The following is a 26,826-nucleotide window of genomic DNA, read 5'->3' as shown; positions in this document are numbered from 1 at the left end:
CTCTATGCTCTAAAATCCCTACATTCTTCTATCAGTGATCATCAAACCTCGTCCAGATCCAAACTCCCCTCCAAAATTCTCCCGAACTTCAGCAGATCCAGACTTGGCTGATCTCTATAATGGTTCTGAACAAACATTCCTTTGTGAGTGTTTGGAGTAAAATATGGACTTTGTCACTTGGGCACATATATAAAGTGTAATTCACATTTTGAGTTATTTAATAAAAAGACACAGAAACAAATCTATTGTTTGAATGATTTTTTGTGGAGGGCTTATCATGCAAAACCAATATAACATGATTATATTTCCAGAAGTGAGAAAAAAATACATCCATGAAACAAGTGTCCATGAAAAAGGGGCCTTTCACATGAATTATCCTTCACTATCACCAGTTATCTGATGGCTCCCAACATCTATAGTTCATTGTTACAACTGTCAAAATTGGCAACCATCAAGATTGTTGTCTCAATTAGGGACAGTAAACAGATTGTCCCTATTTTTAATGAAAAAATCTAAAATGTAAAACTTCACAGTTTAACATGTTTATTCATCTAAACGAGCTAAAAAATAATGACGTGACATCTGTTTGAGAGACACTGGTACCTAACATTTTGGCTGTCTCTTCACCGATTTGGTTGTCATTAAAAAAAAAAAAAAATAAGAGAGGATGCTGTCAATTAAATGCATTGACATACTGTATAAAAACCCTTTCCTGTTCTTGGAAATATGTACTAAACATATAGCACGGTGTGTAAGGCAAGCTAAGCAGTAAGTAAGATGAAGGGAAAAGCACAGTGCTGCAAAAAATGCAAGTCTGTTTCCCTCTCCCCACCTCTCGCAGGGTGTCAACAAACTCAGTGTTGTACACACAATCTTTGCCAGTTTATTCATCTTATGGATTCATTTCTACAAGTGCAAGCATAATCTACTAGCTCAGAAGCAGTCCAAACACCATATTTCTGCAGACTTATTGCTGTCCCATATTGTTATTTGCTTAGTCATAGGAATCACTGATTATTATGCTAGTTTGTATAAAACTCTAAATGCCATAAAATCTTTATTATTCTGTTTGTTGGGATTCTAAATTGATTTTAAGCACAATCCACTTGACCTTGAAAAATAAGGACTCAATTGTGCCTTACAGGCACAAGCCCATGTTGGAACAGTATGGAGTACTTGCCTGTTGGGAGCCGCTAGAGGCTTCTTGCTCATTTGCAAAGGGACCACACATAATCTAGCCCTAAATTAAGTAATGAACCCCTTCAATAGTAGTAAATGTCACTGAACCAGTATAGGCCTTTTAATACAGTTTCTGCCCTCCCCCATGAGAAAGGATAATTTAAATTATTATTTATTTTTAAATATAATCTATGATCAAGTGGACAAGTCAATTATTATCCAGAGTTGAGGACTATCCTGGAAACCTAAGCAAACAAAAGAACTCTCTCATATGGTCTCAGTTAGATGTAAATGCATAACCTCATATATGTCATCGCTGCTACAGCTAATGGAATAAGCTGATGGGGCTATGATATACACAGGATCACATGGTGCCTATTTAACAAGCTACAGTGATCTTTAAATAAAGCACTCTTCAATAAAATTTTAAACAAATCTCTGGGGCCCCTGTTAGAGATACACTTATAATTACAGTGCAACCCTCAATTCCAATAAAAACGCAATCATGGATGACTACAAATACAGGTAGTAACTAAGTGGCAATGTATACCTCCTCTACTATTTGTACCATTGTAACCACCGTTATGGAGTTCGTAGGCTTCTGTTGTACTCCTGAAATCGTTCCAAATTCTGCTTTTACTTGTCAAAGAAAAAACAGGTACTGAACCAAGCTGTATTACTCAGGATCATTGCCAGCAGCTACAGTCCTTCCAAAGACAAAACATCTACCTAAGTGGGGAGGTGAAACTGAGCAGCCACCCTCACTCTTCTGCAGGACCTAGAGCCATCCATCACTGCTCAAAAAAGAGGGCATGGCCAGCCAAGCCTAGACCAGCTGGAGCTGCTCTGAGTCAGTGCATCTCCTAAGCAGCTTCTGCTGGCTAGGAGCCTGGGCTGGAGTTTAAAGATGCACTCCTTAAGCAGAGGTCTGCAGCAATACCGGAGCCTGCTCTATCCAGAGGTGAACTCCCTCATTTTGTAGCTGCCCCATGGAGTGGAGTCAAGTCCAAGGTGGTAGCAAGCCATATACAATTACTATTACAGTATTTTCTATTGGTTTAATATGAATAGAACCAGATCAGAGGAGTTCAATTTGTAAAATGTACTGTATTTGAAGAGACTAGACCAGAAATGAAGCTCTCTTTGTTACATTTTCAACATTTAAACCAGGGGCAGGAATCACTTGCTTTGCTCCACAACTTATAAACAGTGTGCATTCTTTGGTAGCACTGCTCAAACTTGTATATTGTGTTATCTAAGGTAATTTAATGTTCTTTCAAATGTATGTTTCATAGCAATGCAATAGATCCAACTTTAATAAGTGCTTTCAAAAAGTTCAAAGTTTAAAAATTCATTTTATTATTGAAATAGTCCATGAGCTACAGTTACAAAGACAAATGACCTAAAAAATTATGGGATTGATTCTGATCTCAGATACATACATAGGTATCAACATTAGAGAGAGAGAGAGAGAGAGAGAGAGAGAGCGTGCACACCTACCATGCATTTGAGGAGCTAAAAGCAACTTCACTTAAAGATATCAGTGCTCCAAAAGGTATACTGGGAGACATAATCACAGGCCAGATTTTGATCTCATATTAGTGTGAGTAATTAGGAGTAAACAGGAGTAATTTCACTGAAGTCAAAGGAGACAGTGAAAATAGGTGTAAGCAAGACCCAACTCAGGCCTTATGTTTAATGCATTTGTGTTTATAAATTAAAAAATAAAACAGGTGGATAGTTTGACTAAAGCTGGGACACCTGCTATTAACAAACCTCTGTCTGTAACTAGTGGACTGAAAAATACATGGAAAATATTGCACTTGTGCTTTCAGTCCACTAGTTACAGAAAGCACAAGTGCAATATTTTCCATGTATTTGCTGCAATATTCTCCAAATATACCCATGTGCACTGGGCATGAATCTCCTCTCATGTTCTAAGCAATAGGCAACTCTCTAGTTACATGTGACTTAGCTACTATGTCTGTCACCTGAATGAAAAATAGCCGAATGCAAAATGCAGCACTTGAGAACATAATGGAGATTTGTGATATTTTCTAGTCTAGGGGACTTCTGGTCCATAAACCAATAAATAGATTTCATTCGTCCACAGGTGCAGTTTGGTTTTTACTTGTGACTCTCACAATATGGGAAATGTTCTTGTTCTAATAACTTCAAGTTACTATTTTAAGTTAAATGAAAAGAAGAATATTTCTAACTGTTTCAGAACACAATATATATATAACAATATAAAATACTTAGCACTTCTACTGCATGTCTCATACAAAGCGCTGTACAAACATTAGCTACATAATCCTTACAGCATCCCGTGAGTCAGTGGAAAATACTCATGCAAAATGAAAGAGGACTGCAGCATTTTGAGACATGTAGTATGGCACTTAGTGAAGTGAAAGGCATGTCACATCCAAAATGCTAGCTTGTGATTGCCTTTCACTACACTGAAAGGTATGCCACATGTCATAAAATGCTTCACTCCAAGTGCTACACATTTGGTAGCATATATAATATTACTGGACTACAAGTACTATGAATGTATGATTTTGGGGATTTGGTGACTGAAAAAGTCACAATTTAGAGAATGAAAAATAAGTATAATATTTCCTTTTCATACATATGTTGGAGATGCTGGTGTATTCCGCATTTCTAGATGAGGTGTCCTATATTACACAAACCAAATAAGGAACATAAAAAGTGTATCCTTAGAGACTCATAGTGTATATAGGCATCAATACTGTATGGTCTAAACATCAACCATATTGATCTAAATTCCTGAACCAGGTTTTAAGTGGTGATAATGGGACTGTGGGTCAATTTAAAATAAATATAGTCTTATATACTACACTATTAGTATAGTTTTGGTTTCTCTTTGCCTCCAATATCCTCAGGTCAAATCTAAGTCTAACTTGAACACTTCCAAAACAGTCACTAAACAAAGGGAACTCAGTGGTTTATCCCTTAGTTGTGAGACTGTTATATAAGAGAAATTAGGGTTAATTTGCCAACAGAGTTTCTACAAGATGTCAGTGAGTCAAGACTCTTCCAGTTTTGGGGAGTAAGCATGAAAAAGATTTGTTAGCTGGTATAACCCCTTACATTAGTTTGATGGGAAAAAGATAGTATAACTGGAAAACAAATTTTTAACACAGCCTCCTAATGAGAGAAGCAAGCTGCTATTGCAATTAGCAGGAACAGTATAATTAAAACAGAATTTCAGCTTCATATTAATAATAGAGCAGCATACTAATTAAAATCAACATCAACTGAACTTTCTACATATACCAGTGCAGATAGCCCAAAAGGCAAGGAACTCTGTTTCAGAGACATATGTTAATGTTTGAGCTTCTGTCATCCAGGTGCCATTTCTGACAGAGCACATGTGACTGAACAGTTGGCAAGGAATGAAGAAAGATTACTGTAGATACATGTGCACATAGAATCTAGGATATAAAATAGGCCCTACAGGAAGTGGGAGAATGTTTCTAGAAAGAGAAATTACCTATGACTTCCTCCGTGTGTGAATAGCGAGAGAGTGCAAGACTCAGGGTGGTGCAGATGCCCTGGAAATACAAATCAGTAAAGCAACTTGTATTTGGGGACTTGTTTTCTTTTGCATTTTTTTAAAAAAGAAAACCTACATTTCGCTATTGGAAAGTTTGGATTCATGGATTTAAGTCAGGACAGCCTACCCAGAAATCAGCAGCTATTGTTTGCAATACCAACAACAATATGCAAAAAACTGTCTTTTGGCATCAGAGTTCTCAGCCTGAGAAACAAATAATGTAAACAATTCATTTAATTCATAATAGTACAGCTTCTGTTTCAACTTAAGTGTAGAATAGCTTTGCATGAGTCTTCTTTGCCTGTTCTGCAGATATGAATGTTAAGAGCGATGAGATATTGCATAGTATTATTATGCATCAGAACTGCGTGTTCCCAAGTAGTGTTGTTCAAGGTAGTTGCTTTTCCTGAAGAGAATCTGATGATAGGATAGATACATTGCATCTGCTAGTTTTCATTTGGATCCAGATCAACGTCAACTTCACTTGATAGATTAAGATAAAAGAAAGCGTAGAAAGCCAACAGAAATACCAGTATAGCTGCAAGGACAAGGGCAACTTCCTGTACAAACGAGAGAAAATTTTCAAAACGATAAAATGTTAGATACAGTATCATAATTTCAGATAAATCAGGAACAAATGTTACCTTCCATCTGCATCAAGCCTGCAGAAGTTAAGTTTTCATCAGACCATATAGTTCCCACAATCAAGTGGCTTTTTAATTAACACTTCTTTGCTGCCACCATTTCAGCATGTTATGGAAAAATTTTACTTGACGAGATGATCAATTTTTTGGTGGGCAAGATATATCCTTTTTTGCAATCAACACAGACAACATTCATAAAAGAATTTGTAGGTTTGAATGCAAATGTGAGCAATGAAGTTAGATTGTGTTTGGCTATTTTTGTATTTTCTAGAAATATGATTACTTTTTTCATAGAATTGGAGATTCCTAGACCAGAAGGCACCATTGTGGTTATCTAATCAGACATCCTGTATAACACACATCACAGAACTTCCCCAAAATAATTCACAGAACATATCTTTCAGAAAAACATCCAATTTTAAAAATGGTCAGTGGTGGAGAATCCAGCACAAACTGGTTAAGTTGTCCCATTGGTTAGTTACCCTCAATGTTAAAAAAAAAGTTACGCCTTATTGCCAGCCTGAATTTTCTCTAGCTTCAGTTTCCCGCCATTAGATTGTGTTATACCTCTCTCTGATAGACTGAAGAGCCCATTATTAAATATTTATTCCCCATGTAGACTGTAATCAAGTCACCCCTTAACCTTCTCCTCCTTAAGCGAAACAGATTAAGCTCCTCGAGTCTATCACTAGAAGTATGTTTTCTAATCCTTTAATCGTTCTCGTGGCTCTTCTCTGAATATTTTCCTATTTATCAACATCCTTCTTGAATTGTGTGCATCTAAACTGGACACAGTATTCCAGTAGAGGTCGCACCAATGCCAAATACAGAGGTAAAATAACCTCTCTGGTCCTAGTTGAGATTCCCGTTTATGCATCCCAGGACCTCGTTAGCACTTTTGTCCACAGCATCACACTGGGAGCTCATATTCACCTGATTACCCACCACGACTCCCAAATCGTTTAGAGTCACTGCTTCCCAGGATAGAGTCCTCCATTTTTGTAAGTATGGCTTACATTCTTTCTTCTTTTAGCAACAAGATTGCAAATTATTAATGAGGCATGTACACCACAGTGGATATCAATGAAAAATGCTACTCCTACCTCTCAACCTAGCAGAAAACAATGTGCCATGGTACCAATCTGCAAAATCCCTCAGTGCAGGAAAAAACTTTTCCATGCTCTTCAGTTCAATAATGCTGGCAGAAAGCACCAGAGTTTGCATTTGCACTTAACTCCCCCTCTCCAAAGGAAAACCCTTCTGTAGCTGCCTTCATTATAATAAATGAATCTTCTACAGTGTACTTGATTTATAGTAAGCTTCAGAATTTGAGAAATGCTTTTGTAGTAAATGCCACAGGGCTGTCTGTTATCACATCCTCTTTTTCTTAGGGCTACTTAACTTAGGCTCCCAAATGTATTAAATTGCAGTATAACTATCCTCTTTATAATAATACTTCTTTACAACACAAAAAGACAATGTTCTATTAAAAAACAATATTTTCAGTTCACTGGAGAAGGCAACATACTCCTCTACATTATACAGTGTTGACTACCATTTTCATAGGCAGTGAAATATGGAGTATGACTTTGAATACTGCACTGTTATATCGCCACAATAAATGGAAATTGTCACTTCCATTGGTGACCAGGGTGATTATACATTATGCCTAATGTCGTGATTTATTTTTAAATCATGTATGGGGCCCCTCAATAAAAACAGCTGAACTCTGTTATAACAAATCCCCAACACTCCCACCAAAAATAAACCAAAAACGTGGTCCAATGGTCCATCTATAAATCGTCTGCATCAAACCACCCATTCAGATACATAAAAGGATAGGAGGAGAAAAGAGGGGCTAAGTAGGTGTGTAGTAACTAATATGAAAAGGAAAGACTGACAACAGGGTTTGAAATCAGCCACAGAGGGGGTCAGATTGATATTGTCAGCAAGAAAGGTCCATAGATAGGGCCACTGTGGGAAGGGCACTATAGTAGGAGCTATTATACCTGGCACTGACCTCAGCCTTCTGATTAGGGCGTGGTCTACTAGAAAATTAAGTTGGTATAACTATGTTGCTCAGAAAAACCACCCCACCTGAGCAGTGTAATTCATCTGACTTAAGTCCCCAAGTAGACACTGCTAGGTTGATGGAAGAATTCTTCTGTTGACATAGCTACTGCCTCTCGGGAAGGTGGATTACCTCCCATGGTGTAGTTACTGTCTACACTGCACGGCTGTAGAGTTTTAAGTGTAGAATAGCCATACCTCATTGTGTCCCCAAACCTGAAGGAGTTAAAATTTTTACTAGCTGCACATTTTAAAATCAGGCGCATGATCTGGCATTCTTCTCTAGAACAGCACTTTCATTTGCATTTACATTAATGCATTTTATATTTGATCAGAATGTTGGATCAATAATTCAAACATATGTCACCTAATAAACTTTGAAATATTACTGCTTATTTGACTTATGCTCTGTACGAATCTTTGTTCTATGAGAACCCTTTGGTTTATGTTCTACAGGGATGGCGGTTTAATTTTTAAGTCATTTGCAGCATTGTAGCGGTATTGGTCTCAGGATATTAAAGGGACAAGGTGGGTGAGGTAATATCTTTTATTGGACCAACTTCTGTTGGTGAAAGAGACAAGCTTTTGAATTTACACAGAGCTCTTCTTCACCAACAGAAGTTGGTCCAGTAAAAGACATTACCTCACTCACCTTGTTGCTCTAATTTATAAGTGACTTTTATTCTTCTAAACAAATGTTTAAATTGTTTGTATAAATTTGCTTAGGGCATTTGCTATGGGCTGTAACTAGAATTTCCTATTCGAATTAAACTATAATTTGAACCTTATCTCATTTTATATGATTTGATTAAAAAAAGAATTACATCTAATTTACTAACACATTAAATGAATGTGATTTTTTCTTTGTTGCAGTTGCAACACTTCAGTATCTCCAAAGGGCATGGCAGCATCAGACAGGTTTCATTTATTTTCTTGTATCCACAGCTGTGCTCCAGACCCATCTGGCCACACAGCTACTAATTTTAAGAGGCTGTAATGAACAAGTGACACACAACTGCAAATTCCATCTGCTCAGAAGAGTGGACAACGATACCACAAAATGCAGCCACCATTTACACTGAGAGCAGTATTATTTTTTTCCCTCTCATTTGGATGCTCAGCTTTCCACTTTATCGCAAGTTTACCTTTTTTCTTCTCCACCTCTTCTTTCCACAGTTGCCCTTAGAAAATTGTGTGCTGTATGTAAAAAACTTGTTGGCAATGTTTTATAATGAAGAAGCATTTCCTAGTGATTATAAGAAGAAACTGGGAGTCAGAAGATCTGGATTCTATTCCCAAATTACCTAATGATTTGTATGACTTTAGGAATTTATCTTTCTCTACACCTTAGTTTTGCCATCTATAAATTGGGGATAATACTGCTACTTTCCACAATCACAGGAGTATTAGGAAGGAGGTAGGAGACCTAATGTTTGTTAACCATTAAGAGATCTTAGTACTGAAAAGACTTGAGAAGTGAAACTAATGTATTAAAATTCTAGGCTTAAGAATAATACAAGAACCTCAACTTTGAGTTATTGAGAAACGCAGTGGAACAAAAAAACTCATGCTGTGGTTGCAAATATTTGAGTGACAAATGTTGTCAGGTAACAAATCGATCTAACAGAATGAATGATATATTGTTCACAATTAGGCATGCAGTCTAGTATGTCTACGGTTGCAGGGATTTGATTTTTAAAAATAATTTTAACAGATAAAATTGATGGGTTTTTAGCATTTTTCCAATTTTTATTGATTTAAGTTTTCAGAGTTATGCAAAATTATGGGTTTAAACATTTTTCCTATTTTTATCAATTTAAATTTTCTCAGTTGTGGCAATTAATGGGGGTGTCAGACAACTGGGGATCAGCCAATAATTTGTTAATGAGATTCAAAAAGTTAAAGCTTTATAACCATTAAAACACAAAATTATAAACATCACACATCACAAATATACAAAGTAAATATCCTTAAATCAATCTCTAAGTTCTCAAGCAACACTTTTCTTTCTTTGCCTATCTGTAAATTATGATTATCATCAAAGGTAATATTTTTGTTGGTTTGTGTGCACATGGTGAAATTGACATTTACCGATAAAAATCGAATCCTTCCAAGCCTAAATATGTTTTAGAACCATATCTAATTTATAAACTTTCAAATAGAAACCCTGCAATGAACATCGTACCAAAACCACTACAAAACTGCCATATTTTCTTTGCAACACGAGTAAAAGTTGTCATTTTAATTTTTTTATATATCATATCAGCCTTTACAATTTGTGAGCCATACATAAAGGCAACGCCTTATTCAGGCCTGTCTGCAAAGGCCTGTACTTTAAGAATTTAGGTGTATTCTTATCACTTGGCTAGTTCTAGAGGTATAAAAGAAAGAATCAAAATCACTGTCTGCTGGTGTAAGGGCCTTCTCTTACTGTGACAGTCTGAGGCCCTGTTCTTAGGCTAAGGCCTTTGGCTAAGCAGCAGAGGCAGCCATAAGCTAGGAAGCGAACAGTCACATCCTCACATTCCAAACTAGTCACACTGAAATAAGGTGCTATTGGGCTGTTAGGCACTATCAGGACAGGATTGTATTCCTATCACCTCCAGAGAAAGGGAAGTGCCTAGAAAATGTAAAAGGAAACTTAGTTTGACAGCATCCTGTCTGGCAAGAACTCACTTATCAATAGCTGGGATGTGAAATCCTCACTTCTGTATTGTCTTGTCATTATAGTTCCCACTTTGCTATTGTTTGTCTGTATAATCTCTGTCTGGTTCTGTGATTGTTCCTGTCTGCTGTATAATTAATTTTGCTGGGTGTAAACTAATTAAGGTGGTGGGATATAATTGGTTACATAATCATGTTACAATATGTTAGGATTGGTTAGTTAAATTTCAGGAAAATGATTGGTTAAGGTATAGCTAAGAAGAACTCAAGTTTTACTATATAATCTGTAGTCAATGAGGAAGTGAGAGGGTGTGGGTGGGAGGGGGTGGGTGTGTGGGTGAGATGGGAACAGGGAATGGGGGTGCGGAAATTGAGATCATGTTTTGCTAAAGGGGGAAATGGGAACAGGGAATGGGAGTAAGGAAGTTGGAATCATGTTTTGCTAAGGGCAGGAATGGGAACAGGGACACAGGCGTAAGGCTCTGTGGTGTCAGAGCTGGGAAGGAGGACACTAAGGAAGGAAACTGGAATCATGCTTGCTGGAAGTTCACCCCAATAAACATCGAATGGTTTGCACCTTTGGACTTCGGGTATTGTTGCTCTCTGTTCATGCGAGAAGGACCAGGGAAGTAAGTGGGTGAAGGAATAAGCCCCCTAACACTACTATTGGTAACTTTCGGATTGCTCCTCCGTAAAAGTTATTTTACTCAGAGAATTTCACTCTGAATAATTAATTCTTATGGGAAAAGACCTACAGATAGTAACTGGAAATGATCATCAGGTTTTTTTCACCATAGTACAGAATTTAAGAGACCAATATCCCTGCTATAGAATTCTGAAGTATGGTTAAACAAGTCTTTAGAAGGAATATCATCCTCTATAAATCTCTATAGAGTTTTGAGAATTGTTTCTGTAGAACCCTACTGATTTCACCTCTATTAAGTTCTATAGGACTTTTCCATAAAGGAAACATACTTAGTTACTGTATATAATAAATCTGACTCTCCTCTCATTTATGCCAATTTTACAGCATTGTAACTCACTGCAACAGACTACAATGATTTACACCAGCCTAAGTCTCTTATCCTGAAACTACTCTAAATGGATAGACCCCTATGCCAGCACAAAGCCCCACTGAAGTCAGTAGGGCTCTGAGAAAGCCCTGAGGCCTATCCATACGGAGCAATTTGCAGAGTTGGGGCCTAACCGAGGAAGAAAAATATAGTGCAGGCAATTTTGGACACAAGACAAACTCCCATACTGTACATAGAGAACTACAGTATTCACAGGAAAAAAAAACATTCATATGTATTTATTTTAAATCCTCCCAATCCATGAGTATAATCTCTGAACTGATATCACTTTGAAACTCAATGTGACTGAACATCACAGGTGTCCCCCTCCAATTCTAAGCTACTTCTAGTTAGTTTAAACTCAGGCATGTTTGAAAAGGGGAGAAAAGAAGGAAGTGACAGTGATACTGGGTATTTCTTTTTTTGGGGAGGAAAACATGAAAAAGTGTTGGTGACAAGATATCCCTAACATATCTTGGCAAAGTGGATTAACTCAGAAGATTATGAAGAGCATGAAATCACAGGACACTCTTTGGCAAACTGCATCAAGAATGTCATCTATTTGTATGCATCTAGCTCCAGGTGAGACAGATTCCTGGTAGGGAGCTAGCTGTATAGGTAAATAGATGAGGTAGCTATATAGAAGAATGGATGGATAGTACATTTCCCATATTCAGAAATTAGTTTTGCCTTGGTTCCATCAATGTCCCCTTTATTTAATCAGCCTTATTCTCTACTGACTTGCCCCTTGCACAGTCATGTGCATCTGAGCAAAGTGGGTATAAAATGCTACCATTCTGATTTGGTAGCATTTTTTACTTCCTTTGCACAGATGTACATGGCTGCACAAGGGATTAGGTAGTGGAGAAACAGGCCTTTATTCCTATCCTCTCCAGTTAATTTGTTATATTTATTAGTGACTATACTGAGGCACAGGCAGTGCAAAACATTACCCATAATTATTTTTTGGTTTCTATTTTGGGTATCAAAGGCTAGGGTTGACTATAGAAAACTTGCACATGCTACAGAGGGTCATTTAAAGGAAATCTCGGGCATGTTTTTTTTTTACATGACCTTGCAGTCCCCTTACTGGTGGCTTAGCACAGCCATGCAGCGATACTGGAATAATGACACTTGGATGAACTCAGTTTAACAACACAACATCTTTTTATTACTGGAAGGAGGTACAGAGGCAGTTCTCCTGGTGCTGGTACAGCTTCCCTCTCTCCTTGATGCAGGAAACACTCTTCAACTCCTCTGAGGCACCCATCTGTCACCCTGACATGGCATTCTGGGAGGTACACCGACTGCCAGGGGGCCATATCTGAGACGTTACGGAAGGATTGTTGCGGATCATCCGGCGTTTGACCACTACCCCATGCTAGTTATCCATGTAACAATACTGCGAAGTATGACCATCAGCAGATCAGAAGTGACTACAGGGCTCTGGGAGTAAGGGTGAAGGAGTTGGGAGTGCAGGTGGTGTTCTCTTTGATCCTTCCGATCAAGGGTAGGGGCCCAAGCAGACACAGATGCATCCTGGAGGTGAATGCCTGGCTGCAACAATGGCGTCGCCAGGAGGGCTCCGGCTTCCTTGACCACGGAATGCTGTTCCAGGAAGAAGGACTACTAAGCAGAAAGGGGAACCACTTACGGAGGAAGGGGAAGAGCATATTTGGATACAGACTGGCTAACATAGTGAGGAAGGCTTTAAACTAGGTTTGAAGGGGGCAGGTGACCAAAGCCCACAGGTAAGTCAAAACATGGAGACCAGGGAAAAGGGTCAGAATTTGGGGGGAGCATGGGCTGCTATAGCAGGGATAAGGGAGAGACAAGACAGAACTTGCCGGGGGTGTGTGTGGGGGAATCAAATCAGTATCTTAGATGTCTGTATACCAATCCAAGAAGTATGGGGAATAAGCAGGAAGAACTCGAAATCCAGGAGTCCAGGAAAGCTGGCTGTATTTTAAAGAAGCCTTATTGAAGGCACAGGAACAAACCATCCCGATGTGCAGAAGGAATAGCAAATATGGCAGGGGATCAGCTTGGCTTAACAGAGAAATCTTCAGTGAGCTTAAACACAAACAGGAAGCTTACAAGCAGTGGAAACTTGGACAGATGACCAGGGAGGAGTATAAAAATATTGCTCGAGCATGCCAGCAGATCTGCAGGGGTATAATCAGGAAGGCCAAAGCACAATTGGGGTTGCAGCTAGCAAGGGATGTGAAGGGTAACAAGAAGAGTTTCTCCAGGTATGTTAGCAACAAGAAGGTGGTCAGGGAAAGTGTGGGACCCTATGGGAGGCAACCTAGTGACAGATGATGTGGAAAAAGCTGAATGCTGAAGTACTCAGTGCTTCACAGACAGGGTCAGCTCCCAAACTGCTGCACAGGGCAGTACAGTATGGGGAGGAGGTGAGCAGCCCTCAGTGGTGAAAGAACAGGTTAAGGACTAATTAGAAAAGCTGGCCATGAACAAGTCCATGGGGCCGGATCTAATGCATCTGAAGGTGCTGAGGGAGCTGGCTGATGTGATTGCAGAGCCATTGGCCATTATCTTTGAAAACTCGTGGTAACTGGGAGAGGTTCTAGACGATTGGAAAAAGACAAATATAGTGCCCATCTTTAAAAAAGTGAAGGAGAATCCAGGGAACTACAGATCGGTCAGCCTCACCTCAGTCCCTGGAAAAATCATGGAGCAGGTCCTCAAGGAATCCATTTTGAACCACTTGGAGGAGAGGAAGGTGATCAGGTACAGTCAACATGGATTCACCAAGGGCAAGTCATGCCTGACAAACCTGATTGTCTTCTATGATGAGATAAGTGGTTCTGTGGATATGGGAAAAGTGGTGGATGCGATATACCATGACTTTAGCAAAGCTTTTGACATGGTCTTCCACAGTATTCTTGCCAGTAAGTTTAAAAAGTATGGATGGATGAATGGACTATAAAGGTGGATAGAAAGCTGGCTAGATGGCCGGGCTCAACAGGTAGTGATCAATGGCTCCATGTCTAGCTGGCAGCCTGAATCAAGCAGAGTGCTCCAGTGGTCGGTCCTGAGGCCAGTTCTGTTCAACATCTTCATTAATGATCTGGATGATGGGATGGATTGCACCCTCAGCAAGTTTGTGGATGACACTAAGTTGGGGGGGAAAGGTAGGTATGCTGGAGGATAGGGACAGGGTCCAGAGTGACCTAGACAAACTGGAGGATTGGGCCAAAAGAAATTTGATGAGGTTCAACAAGGACAAGTGAAGAGTTCTGCACTTAGGATGGAAGAGTCCCATGCACCGCTACAGGCTGGGGACCGACGGGCTAAGTGGCAGTTCGGCAGAAAAGGACCTAGGGATTGCAGTGGACGAGAAGCTGGATATGAGTCAACAGAGTGCCCTTGTTGCCAAGAAGGCTAATGGCATATTGGGCTGCATTAGTAGGAACATTGCCAGCAGATCGAGGGAAGTGATTATTCCCCTCTTTTTGGCACTGGTGAGGCCAGATCTGGAGTACTGCATCGAGTTTTGGGATCCCCACTACAGAAGGATGTGGACAAATTGGAGAGAGTCCAGTGGAGGGCAACGAAAATGATTAGGGGTCTGGGGCACATGACTTATGAGGAGAGGCTGAGGGAACTGGGCTTATTTAGTCTGCAGAAGAGACGAATAAGGGGGGGATTTGATAGTAGCCTTCAACTACCTGAAAGGGGGGTGAGGGTCAAAGGAGGATGGAGGTAGGCTGTTCCCAGTGGTGGCAGATGACAGAACAAGGAGCAATGGTCTCAAGTTGCAGTGTGGGAGGTCTAGGTTGGGTATCAGAAAACACTATTTACCTAGGGAGGTGGTGGAATCTGCATCATCAGAGGTTTTTAAGGCCCAGCTTGACAAAGCCCTGGCTGGGATGATTTAGTTGGAGTTGGTCCTGCTTTGAGCAGGGGGTTGGACGAGATGACCTCTTGATGTCTCTTCCTACCATAATCTTCTATGATTCTACAAAATGCTAGTAAATAAACACAACTATGACACAGTTGGCATCACAGATCTGACTTGGTGGGATAATACTCATGACTGGAATATTTGTACAGAAAGGTATAGCTCACTCAGGAAGGACAGGCAGGGAAAAAAGGGAGGAGGTGTTGCCTTACATATTAAAAATGTATACACTTGGAATGAGGTTGAGATGGAAATAGGAGACAGACTTGTTGAAATCTCTGGGTACCATATAAAAGGGGTAAAAAACAAGGGTGATATCATGGTACGGATCTACTACAGACCACCTAACCAGGAAGAAGAGGTCAATGCGGCTTTTTTTAAAAACAACTAACAAAATCATCCAAAGCACAAGACTTGGTGGTGATGGGGGACTTCAACTACCCAGACATCTGTTGGGAAAATAACACAGCAGGGCATAGATTACCCAACAAGTTCTTGGACTGTACTGGAGACATTTTTTTATTTCAGAAGGTGAAGAAAGCTACTAGGGGAGAGGCTATTCTAGATTTGATTTTGACAAATAGGGAGGAACTAGTTGAGAATTTGAAAGTGGAAGGCAGCTTGGGGGAAAGTGATTATGAAATGATAGAGTTCATGATTCTAAGGAATGATAGGAGGGAGAACAACAAAATAAAGACAATGGACTTCACGAAGGCAGACTTTAGCAAACTCAGGGAGTTTTTGGGTAAGATCCCATAGGAAACAAGTCTAAGGGGAAAAACAACTGAAGACAGTTGGCAGTTTTTCAAAGAGACATTATTAATGGCACAAGTGCAAACTATCCCACTGCGTAGGAAAGATAGAAAGTAAGGCAAAAGACCACCCTGATTTAACCAGGAGATCTTCAATGATCTAAAAATCAAAAAAGAGTCCTACAAAAAGTGGAAACTAGGTCAAATTACAAAGGATGAATACAAACAAATAATACAAGTATGTAGGGACAAAACTAGAAATGCCAAGGCACAAAACAAGATCAAACTAGCTAGAGACATAAAGGGTAATAAGAAAACATTCTACAAATTCTTCTTCTAGAAGCAAGAGGAAGACCAAGGACAGGGAGGCCTGTTACTCAGTGAGCGGGGGTGGGGGGGGTGGGAGAGGGGACGGACGGACGACGACCATACCAGAAAATGTGGAAATGGCAGAGGTGCTTAATGACTTCTTTGTTTCGGTTTTCACCCAGAAGGTTGGTGGTGATTGGACGTCTAACATAGTGAATGCCAGTGAATATGAGTTAGGATAAGAGGCTAAAATAGGAAAAGAACATGTTAAAAATTACTTAGAGAAGTTAGATAGCTTCAAATCACCAGGGCCCGATTAAATACATCCTATAATACTCAAGGAGCTGACTGAGGAGATATCTGAGCCATAAGCATCATAGAAGAACGGCGAGATTCCAGAAGACTGCAACTACAGGGCCAATCTATAAAAAGGGAAATAAGGACAACCTGGGAAATTACAGACCAGTCAGCTTAACTTCTGTACCCAGAAAGATAATGGAGCAAATAATTAAGCAATCAATTTGCAAACATCTAGAAGATAATAAGGTGATAAGTAATAGTCAGCATGAATTTGTCAAGAACAAATTGTGTCAAACCAACCTGATAGCTTTCTATGACAGGGTAACAAGCCCTGTGGATGGAGGGAAGTGGTAAATGTGGTATATCTTGACTTTAGCAAAGCTTTTGATACTCTCTCGCATGACCTTCTCATAAACAAACGAGGGAAATGCAACTTAGAAAGAGCTACTATAAGGTGGATGCACAACTGGTTGGAAAATTGTTCCCAGAGAGTAGCTATCAGTGGTTCACAGTCATGCTGAAAGGGCATAACAAGTGGGGTCCCATGGGGATCAGTTCTGGGTCTGGTTCTGTTCAATATCTTCCTCAATGATTTAGATAACGGCATACAGAGTACACTTATAAAGTTTGCGGACGATAAATCTGGGAGGGGTTGCAAGTGCTTTGGAGGATGGGATTATAATTCAAAATCATCTGGACAAACTGGAGAAATGGTGTGAAATAAACAGGTTGAAATTCAATAAGGACAAATTCTAAGTACTCCACTTAGGAAGGAACAATCAATTGCACGCATACAAAATGGGAAATGACTGCCTAGGAAGGAGTTCTGTGGAAAGGACATCTGGTGGTCATAGTGGACCACTAGCTAAATATGAGTCAACAGTGTAACACTGTTGCAAAAAAGTGAACATCATTCTGGGATGTATTAGCAGGAGCGCTGTAAGCAAGACATAAGAATTCTTCCTCTCTACTCTGCACTGATTAGGCCTCAACTGTAGTATTGTGTCCAGTTCTGGGTGCCACATTTCAGGAAAGATGTGGACAAACTGGCGAAAGTCCAGAGAAGAGCAACAAAAATGATTAAAGGTCTAGAAAACATCACCTATGAGGGAAGGTTGAAAAAACTGGGTTTGTTTAGTCTGGAGAAGACTGAGAGGGGACATGAAAACAGTTTTCAAGTACATAAAAGGTTGTTACAAGGAGGAGGGGAAAAAACTGTTCTTCTTAACCTTGAGGATAGGACAAGAAGCAATGGGCTTAAATTGCAGGAAGGGAGATTTAGGTTGGACATTAGAAAAAACTTCCTAACTGTCAGGGTGCTTAAGAACTGGAATAAATTGCCCAGGGAGGTTGTGGAATCTCCATCACTGGAGATTTTTAAGAGCAGTTTAGACAAATACCTGTCAGGTATAGTCTAGATAATACTTAGTCCTGCCATGAGTGCAGGGGATTGGACTAGATGACCTCTCGAGGTCCCTTCCAGTCCTATAATTGTCTTCATTTGGTACTGGCTGCTGTCGGAAGTCACGGTACCGGGCTAGCTAGACCATTGTTCTCACCCAGTGTGGCCACTCTTATGTTCACCAGTATCAGGTGGGTTTGTACTCAGCAAGGCTCAGCTGTACTTCTGCTGCTGCAGCTACTCTGCTGTTTATACTTGTGCTAATTCAATGAGAGCTAGTGCAAGTATGTGCAGATGAGCAGGGGAATCACACACCTACCTCATTGTACAGATGTAGTCTCAGAGTTATGTCCTCAGACAGGGGTCCTTCCCATCTGGGAGGTCCTATATCCTTAGGGGCTGCCTGAGGATGTGCCACACACCCAAACCAAGACAGAACAATGACAATATTGGATAATATTTTTAAAAGGACAAAATACTGCACACTCAAAACAAGTATGGTCACCCTGGTTCAACTAAATTTTTGATATTTATAAGTCCTTAGTTGCTACTCTGACATTATCAACATGGATAAAATTGCTCATTGAGGAAATTAAAAAGCACTAAATGGCAATGACTGAAAGAAACTTTGTTACTTTAAATCCTGCATTAAAATGAAAAACAATTAGAATTTGACATGACAAGCTAATTAGTCTAGCTCTGAATTGTACAGCACCTTCAGGACAGTTGATTCCAAAAAGTTTCATGTCATTTCCAGGGGGTGGTTTCTTCCTTTTTTTCAAACAAATCTTATAAACTCTTCGGGTGAAATGCACCCCTATTGGAACTCCACTCACTTCCCTAGTTATGAGGAGATGATTTTTCACTGTTAATTTATCCTCTTCTCTTCCGTCTCCTCACATTCTACCCTCTTTCTTTGTTTATATCCACTTATTGTCTCACCTTACATGTTTAGACTGCCAGCTCTTTGGGGCAGGGACTGTCTATTATATGTCTGTACAGAGTATAGAGTAATGGGGTCCTGTTGCTTGATAGGGGCCTCTAGACACTATTGCAGCACATCTTTTGCACTATTGCAGCACATTAATTAAATAATAATTACAACTGCAGTTATGCCCAGGATGGATTTGCCCTTATAATACTTCCGTTATCTACAAGTTAGCAATTTTTAGAAGGGAGGAATACTGCACCACATGTTGAAGGCACTATGAGTAAATAAAATCCTTGGAAAATACAAGTAAGTATGTGTTTTTCACAGATTTGGCAACAAGACTGGGTACTTTATTATGTTGTCTCCAGACTGTTTGCTACCATTGCAATTACCACAGAATTTTGTATATCAGCTACTTTTCAAACACATATTACAGGCTTGATCTGACCCTTACTGAAGTTAATTGCAAGTCCCATTGATTTTAATGGTACAGGATCCGGGTCTGTATTCTTTAAAGAAAATAAAGCCTACCCTTAGCACATATGAACCCTGTTGCTTATTACAGTTCACCAACAAAAACTTTGTTAATGCAGAGTTAAATTTGTGTTGTGGTGTCTTGCGGCCTGCCAGCACCTCAAGCTCAGCTACTCAATCCACTGAGATAATGAAAACTTAAGCCTCTGAAAACCAAGAAATATACAGTTAAAGTACATGTCATTCCTGCACGGTAACCTTAACTCTGACCCCAGGAACTGGCAACAGTTAGTGGGAATAGTTGAGTAAGGAAGGTGCCATAATAAGTAAACAGAGTTCAACTACTTCATATCTCCAAAGTTATCCGGAAAAGAAGATGGAGCTATCTGGAACATGTTCAGAATGAAGCCAGAGCATTTGCCATAACAAGCATGCCATCAGGCAGCTGAAGAACACACAGAAGGTGCTGAGAGGGAAAACTTCTGTGCTTTAAAAATGCAGAGAACATACACAGCAGCTCAGGATAGACAGGGATGGCAGAGCCTTGTTTGTGCCCTAAGTGAGGTTTGATAGAACGAGAAGGATTTCAGACTCAGATTTATCTACACGCACTCCAACTTCATTCACTGTGCTAGATGTAGTTGTATTGAAAGGTTCAGAGATTAGGTGAAGCAGGTTGGAAGAGCTGTCACTGTGATATGATGACAGTAATTTGGTGAAGAGACTGTGACATTTAGCAAGTCTGGGTGGTTTGTATGGAATAGGCTCAATGTTTGTATAGATATCGCTTCTTTGCTATGTCTGACCTAAACCCAAGTTTTGCTTTAGCAAAGAGAAGATATTATACCTTGCCATACAGTGTTTATTGAGCTGTTCCCCAACTGTTCTGCAGCATCTGCAAGGGGTTTTAGAATGTGTGTTATGGGCATATTGGGGCATCACTCCATGAAGGCATAGCTAAGGTTGCATTGCAGGGATGGCATATTGCAGGGATTGCACGTACCTTAACTGTTTTCAAAGGCTTAAGTTTGCTTTCCGTAACTCTTCACTTCCTGCTTTTTCAGAGGTTTCAGTGTAACTCAGGGGTGGGCAAATTTTTTGGCCCATAGGCCACATCGGGGTTGCAAAACTTTATGGAGGGCCAGGTAGAGAAGGCTGTGCCTCCCCAAACAGCCTGGACCCCGCCCCCATCCGCCCCCTCACTGCCCCCCCTCAGAGCTCCCGACCCATCCAACTCCACCCCACCCCGCTCCTTGTCTCCTGACTGCCCCGACCCCTATCCACACGCCTGCACCTAATCGCCCCCTGGGACCTCCCCCCCATCCAACCCCCCTGCTCCCCGTCCCCTGACCCCCCCACCCTGAACCTCCACCCCATCCAACCGCCCCCTGACCCCTGACTGTCCCCCGGGACCCTCTGCCCCTTATCCAACCACTCCCCGCCCCCTTACAATGCCGCTCAGAGCGGCAGGAGCTTGCAGCCACGACGACGCCCTGCCTGGCAGCAGTGGCGGGCCAGAGCACTGGCGGCGTGCTGAGACTGAGGGGGGAAGGGAGGGACGACAGAGGGGAAGGGGCCGGGAGCTAGCCTCCCCGGCCGGGAGCTCAGGAGCTGGGCAGGACGGTCCTGCGGGCCGTAGTTTGCCTACCTCTGGCGTAGCTGAATCTGATGTTCTGGAAGGGCACGAGGCACTACTGGGCAACCTTAGCTCTGCATTAACAAAGTGTTTTCCCATTGTATTTCCTAATTTTTTGAACAGAAAAAGAGATGTTATTTGTAGGAGACAACTATACCTTCTTAATGTAACACTATCACATGGTATGCAGGTGGAACTGAGGACAGATTAAAGATACCACATGGCATGTTTGTGGGGTCTTTCGCCTTCCTGTGTGTTTCATTACAGTCAAATGGCGATAATGCTCGCGTTATGACATTTTTTGAGTGTGGAGGTGCTGACAGGATAGGGAGAGAAAACAGATGTTTTCACAATATTTTGAAATTATTATTCCACGTAGTTTATAGTAACTTTAAGCATATGAGAGGAGACTAGTGTGTGTGTCTCTTCTCACCCTCTCCTTAGCTCACCATCTCCCATAGCATACACCCCTTCCAGAGCATATAGCTGCCCCGCCGGCATTTGCAGATCTCCCTCCCCTGCCCATCTCTGTATCTGCAGCTACAGCTGACTGTTAGCAAGCTCAGAGGAGGACATTCAGGGCGTCTTCACTACTGCGCTACATGGGTGCCAATGTGCTACGTCGACAAGAGAGCACTCTTCTGTCGACGTAATTACTCCACCAAAAGGAGAGGCAGAAACTACGTCGGCAGGAGAGCATCTCCAGCTAACATAGTATGGTGTAGACACCGCTTTAAGTTGAGGTAACTTACATTGCTTAGAAGGGTGGTTTGTTCACACCCCTGAGCGACGTAAGTTACATCAACTTAAGGGGTAGTGTAGACAAGCCCTCAGAGAGGTGTGAAGTGGCCCGTTCATTTCAATGAGATCTCCCCAATGAATGAGAACACACCATGAAGATGAATGCAGCCTGAAAAGGGCTCCGAGAGGGAAGAGCTGCTCTGTTCATCTCAATGGGTGTTCTCATTTCATCGCATCTGTGGGTTTGTACCATGCACTAAGCAATCCTGTTCTCTGCTCCTCATCCTGGTCTCAGCATTGTCTTTGGTGCATGCTCTGGTCATGCCGCTTCTCAGCTCCCAACTATGATCTTAGTGCTGTGTACTGTACCATGCACCAAACATTCCTCTCCTCATCCCAGTCTCTGTATTGTATGCCTGTTCCATGCACTGAACATACTTGTTGTCAGTTCCCAAATATGATCTACCACAAAAGAAGAGCAACAAAAATGATTAAGGTTATGGAACATGGAGAGAGACTGAAAAGACAAGGACTTTGCAGCTAGGAAAGGAGACGACAAGTGGGGGGTACAATAGAGGTCTATAAAATCATGAATGGTGTGGAAAAAGTGAATAAGGAAGTGTTATTTACTCCTTCATATAACACAAGAACTAGGGTCACCAATGAAATAATAGGCACCAGGTTTAAAATGAACAAAAGGAAGTACTTCTTCACACAACACACAGTCAACCAGTGAAACTTGTTGCCAGAGGATATTGTGAAGGCCAAAACTAAAACCTGGTTAAAAAAAAATTACCTAAGTTCATGGAGGATAGGTCCATCAGTGGCTATTAGCCAAGATGGTCAGGGATGCCAACTCATGCTCTGGGTTTCCCTAGCCTCTGACTGCCAGACTCTAGGAGTTTGTTACAGGGGATGGATTACTTGATGATTACCTGTTCTGTTCATTCCCTCTGAAGCCCATTCCACTCCTCACCCAGTCTCTACATCAGAGGTGGGCAAACTACAGCCCGCAGGCCACATCCGGCACGTGGGACCGTCCTGCCCGGCCCCTGAGCTCCCGGCCGGGGAAGCTGTCCTCCGCCCCGCCACCCCCCCGCAGCCTCAGCATGCCGCCAGCGCTCTGGCTCACCGCTCCTGCCGGGCAGGGAGGCAGCGTGGCTTCAAGCTCCTGCCACTCTGAGTGACGTGGTAAGGGGGTGGGGAGGGGTTGAATAAGGGGCAAGGGATCCTGGGGGCCAGTCAGGGGATGGGGGCAGTTGGATGGGGCAGAGTTTCGGGGGGGGGGGGGCGGTCAGGGGACGGGGAGCAGGGAGGTTGGATAAGGGGTGGGGTCCCAGGGGGCGGTTAGGGGCGCGGGTGTGGATAGGGGTCAGGGAAGTCAGGGGACAGGGAGCAGGGAGGGTTGGATATGTGTGGGAGTCCCGGGGGCGCCTGTCAAGGGATGGGGGTGTGGATAGGGGTCGGGCAGTCAGGGGACAGGGAGCAGGGAGGGTTGGATATGTGTGGGAGTCCCAGGGGCGCCTGTCAAGGGATGGGGGTGTGGATAGGGGTCGGGCAGTAAGGGGACTGGGAGCAGGGGGGTTGGATAGGGGGTGGGGCCCTGGGGGGGTTGGGGCGGAAATCCCAGGAGGGGGCGGTCAGGGACGGGAATCCCAGGAGGGGGCGGTCAGGGACGAGGAGTGGGGGGGGGCGTGTTGGATGGGTCGGGGATTCTGAGGGGGGCAATCAGGGGGCAGATAGGGAGCGGGGTCCAAGCTGTTTGGGGAGGCACAGCCTTCCCTACCTGGCCCTCCATAGTTTCGCAACCCTGATGTGGCCCTCGGGCCAAAAAGTTTGCCTACTCCTGCTCTACATTGTATGCCCGTGTCATGCACTGAACATTCTTGTTCCCCTCCTACTCTCAGCACTAGGGGGGCATATTTTGAAAGAAGGACAAAAATAGTGGTGGGCGCAAGAGGGAATATTCACAGGAGGAGAGCTGAAGTACTCCCCAAATCCCTCACTGCATGCTCTGATCGCCCTTCTCTCCTCCCCACACTCTCCTGCATTGCTCTGACCTCCCTCTTTCCCAAGTAGCAGCAGCAGCCAGTGAAGAGGGAGCCTTGAACCCCTTCCCCACTGCTGGAGTAAGCGTGGGGAAGAATGGGACTTCTGGGTTTCTTCCCCTGATTGGGGGACAGTGGAGGGAAGGGAAGCCTCTGAGCAACCTCCATCTCCCTTCCCTGTCAAGTCTAGCACTGTTGCCCAACTTACCCTTCCCCATGGTTCTGCTCTGTCAGCACTTCTGAGAAGCCAGAGAGCAAAGGTCCCTTTGAGGATGCACCTTTATTCACTGGGGGATCACAGAAAAACTACATATTTGGAAATCAAGTGCAGCATCAAAACTCTAGTCACTGAACTGGGTTTTCAAAAAACACAGTATTTGGATGATTCTTTACACTAAGAAGGGCCATTGTCTAAGGGTGTGAGGCACAGCTCTAAGATGGCAAAGGGCCAGAGCTCCATCCTGCATCCTTCCAGTCTCCGTATCCCCTGCACTGCCCCATGCCCCCACATTTGCCTTCACTGTTCTGACACCCTATATCCCCTGGCTCTGCACCAAAAAAAGTATGAGAAGCTGTAAATATTACGAGCAGTTGATGTTGGGGGGCAGGAAGGCTCTGTATCAGGAACCCTTGACCAAACAACTCAGCATCTTGCTTTCCTTTTGATCCTACTTAGTTCCATTCTATGGAAGCAGATGAAGATTATGAATCATGAGTACATTATCCTAACCACTTGTGTTCTTTCATCTTCTCTTTATTTAATACCAATTTCCTTGATAATATTTGAAAAGTAAAATCAGTCTGAATGTGAATGTGAATTTTAGAGCATATCTCATTAAAATATTACTCTTAAACTAGAAATGTTGGTTTCAGGGCAAAACTTTCCTGAAGAATGCAGTCAGAGATCAAGGACACACACATAACACATTCTCTAAAAGCCGCTAATGGTAGGGCTCAAATTCACATTGCATGGGTGCAGCTTAGGTTCAGTCACCACAGCATGTAACCCAGTTACTCTGACAACAGGCTGCCTACCAACCTTCTGGCTTCAACAGAGCCCTAGCCTTGCTGCAGATGTGCATTTCACTCTTTTGGGTACATCAGTTTGGCATGCACTGAACTGTACTTACAAACTTTACTCTTAATAACTTTTTCAATCTTGCTTCCCCAGAGGGGCAGTGGGTCCCATGCATTAGCTAAAATAAATCCTCAGTGACTGAGATCAGTTTGCGGAGGACCAGAGCCAGAGTCTGAACCCCAGGTGAGAAAACAGTTAGATGATCCAGGTGATGGGGGTGGGAAGACCTCTTGCTAAAATGACCACAAACTTAGACCACTAATACTACCCCCAGCACCCTCATAAGGTACAGCAAATTTAAAGACAATCTAACTAAGCATGCAGATTTTGAGAACTTACAATAGTCATCCCTTAAACAGCAACACTCAACTTTATGTTTAGCAGAGCTAATGCTCTGCTAGACTACAATATGTTAAGGGAGAAACATGTTGCGACATAAAATTCTCTCTTATTTTCCTCAGTCACTAACATTTATACTTAAGATTCTATGTATCTTTATTCTTCTCAGTTTTGTGTACTTTTCAAGTAAGAATTATGCAATACAAGGAAATAGTGAGTGATCTAGTTTCTGAGAACACAGGAACAAAATATCCTCACTTGTAAAAGACATTTAGCAAAATCTCCAAAAACACTAATTGAGAGGGATTTTTTTTTAAAATTAACTGGGAGCTGAATGGACAATAAAAATGACCAGGTGGAACATCACTTTGAGAAGGTCATATCACAGAATTAAAAAAATAAGAGTAAAATGCAGTAGGGCTATGTCTACACTACAGCCTATGTTGGCAAAATGTATGTCGCTCAGGGGTGTGAATATTCCACCCCCTGAGCGACATAAATTGCACCGACATAAGCGTTTGTGTGCAGAGCACTATGTCAGCGGGAGAAACTCTCCCAATGACATCACTTATACTGCTCGCGGAGGTGGGGTGTTTTTTAATGCCAATGGGAGAGGTCTTTCCCATTGGCATAGAGCGTCTTCACCAGATGTGATGCAGCTGTACTGGTAGAGTTGCAGCCCTGTATGTATAGATATACCCTAAGAAAGAAAGGAAAAAACACAGAACTCCAGAGGTTAGTAATCCATCTTTTAAACAAAAAAGGCAATCTACTTTTTCTCATTAAAAACTGACACACAGCACTAACTGAGGAGATTATGTTGTGAAAACATACTGCACCGCATGGCAGTACTTGATCGAGATCAGCAATCAGGAGCAAAAGGAAAGTACTGTTTCATGATTATAATAGCAAATTCTGGAAGACAACCAAATACATCATCTGGCAGCTCAACAGCTGTTACAGCTTGGTAGTAATACCTTGGCATTTGCTATAAACTATAACTTGAAAAAATTGATTTCTCATCTGCCAGAAACAAGAATATGTTCTCCTTTTAACATTTCTGAGTTTCTTTCGATAGAACAGTTAGATTTTTGAGCCATTTTTATTCTGCATGTTTCTCAGCATGGCTGCCAAGTTAATTTCATATTATTTTATTTTGATTCAAAAATAAATTTGGGGGATAAATATTGGATGCAACTTAAATAAACGACATGCTTAGCCAAATTCCATCATAATAGCATGGTGAATAGTACAGAATATTTGTCCTTCATGTTAATATTTATTGCCCTGACCATTTAGTCATAATTATACTTCAGACTCACTTGAAAACAGGAAGTTTCCACGCAGTTTGAAATTCAGGACACTCCTTGCTGTTTTGTTGGTGGTGAAGGCAATCATTTTCCATGTTGGAGTCAAAGTGGATGGATGTAGCCACATAATATATTATACTTATTAACGATGAGACTATACCAATATTTGTTTTTAAACAACTCCTGGATATAACATACTAGAAGAAGGCAGGAATTCATGGCTATTTTGAACAACTATATAAAACCATTAAAGTATTTTTGTTTATACAGTACCTGTCTAAAAAATCCTGTTTCTAAACATATACTATTCCACTGGCACTGTTAAATAAAAGTATGCTTCATATCAAGAATGTGGAACATTTAAAGTCCTT

At 41.6% G+C, this 26,826-nt stretch overlaps 1 protein-coding gene across 3 annotated transcripts in view; it reads right to left on the bottom strand.

The window, feature by feature from the left end:
- Positions 1-2,514: 2,514 nt before the first annotated feature.
- Positions 2,515-26,826, bottom strand: part of TRIQK (triple QxxK/R motif containing) — an 83,184-nt gene continuing 58,872 nt past the window's right edge. For 2 of the 3 annotated variants that reach the window (XM_077810019.1, XM_077810020.1), the window contains exon 4: positions 25,486-25,845. In XM_077810019.1, coding sequence (XP_077666145.1) covers positions 25,714-25,845 — 132 coding nt within the window. In that variant the 3' untranslated portion in view covers positions 25,486-25,713. Of the gene's footprint in view, positions 5,320-25,485; positions 25,846-26,826 lie in introns of those variants that run through there. The other variant, XM_077810021.1, reaches the window with a different exon arrangement.

Source organism: Eretmochelys imbricata, chromosome 2 (assembly GCF_965152235.1).
Source record: "Eretmochelys imbricata isolate rEreImb1 chromosome 2, rEreImb1.hap1, whole genome shotgun sequence".
Lineage (NCBI taxonomy): Eukaryota > Metazoa > Chordata > Testudines > Cheloniidae > Eretmochelys > Eretmochelys imbricata.
The sequence above is the reverse complement of the archived record's forward strand: the minus strand, read 5'-3'. Positions and strand labels throughout refer to the sequence as shown.